At 57.4% G+C, this 892-nt stretch overlaps 1 protein-coding gene across 1 annotated transcript in view; it reads left to right on the top strand.

The window, feature by feature from the left end:
* RRP9 (ribosomal RNA processing 9, small subunit (SSU) processome component, homolog (yeast)) overlaps positions 1 to 892 on the top strand; it is a 13,893-nt gene that overhangs the window by 5,621 nt on the left and 7,380 nt on the right. Inside the window, exons 9-10 of the mRNA XM_018564366.1 lie at positions 45 to 145; positions 549 to 683. Of these exons, the coding sequence (XP_018419868.1) occupies positions 45 to 145; positions 549 to 683 (236 nt within the window). The remainder of the gene's footprint in view (positions 1 to 44; positions 146 to 548; positions 684 to 892) is intronic.

Genomic DNA, 892 nt, shown 5'->3' with positions numbered 1-892 from the left:
TGCCGGGAGTTCTCCTTTAATTCCTTCATTCTGCACCCTCGCAGGGACTGTCCTTCCAGAAGGGGACGTACCAGCTCTTCAGCGCCTCACACGACCGATCCATCAAAGTGTGGAATGTGGCGGAGAACTCGTACATCGAGACGCTGTAAGTGTGCGACACAACGCCCTGCTCTGCCTGCTGCTTGTTCACTGTGCCGGGCGGGGGGGGGCGGAGGAGAGCTGACCCGCCCACCCCGGCTCTGTCACCGGCATAGAGATCTGTGAAGGGTAACGGGGGGGCGGCGGCTCTGGGGTTCAATGGGGTTTTGCAGTGCTGGGGCCCCGGGTTCATTTCCCAACTGGGCTCTGTCCGCAAGGAGTTTGTATGTGCTCTGGTGTCCACCCGCAGCCCAGAAACACAGCGATGGGGCCATCGGCGGGCCGGACTGATGTGATACAGCTCAGCACTACGTAGAACACGCTGAACGTCTCCGTACGGCGCCATGGTTTATGTCGGCGATATATAAATCATCGTTGTAAGTTGACACCAAAATTCCTTTTATCTTCAGTTTTGGGCACCAGGATTGTATCACCGGACTGGACAGTCTGAGCCGAGAGCGCTGCGTGACGTCGGGGGGCCGAGACGGGACGGTCAGAGTGTGGAAGATCACAGAGGAGTCGCAGCTCGTCTTCAGCGGACAGGGGTGAGTTAAAGGGCCGGAACCAACGCCGAACCCATGTGACCGATCCAAGAATTTGTTTATATGGACCTGAGAGACCCGAGACATCTATGTATTTCATGTCTGTCCATAGTGCTGGGGGGAAATCTCACCATTGTGGGAGGGGCAGAGACACAAACTACTGGGGGGTCTCTCCATTGTGGGAGGGGGCGAGACACACACTACTGGGGGGT

The sequence above is a fragment of the Nanorana parkeri genome, unplaced genomic scaffold (genome assembly GCF_000935625.1).
Source record: "Nanorana parkeri isolate BGI_ZX_2015 unplaced genomic scaffold, ASM93562v1 scaffold748, whole genome shotgun sequence".
In the NCBI taxonomy this organism is placed as follows: Eukaryota; Metazoa; Chordata; class Amphibia; order Anura; family Dicroglossidae; genus Nanorana; species Nanorana parkeri.
Note: the sequence above shows the minus strand (reverse complement) of the source record. Positions and strands in the feature narration are given on the sequence as shown.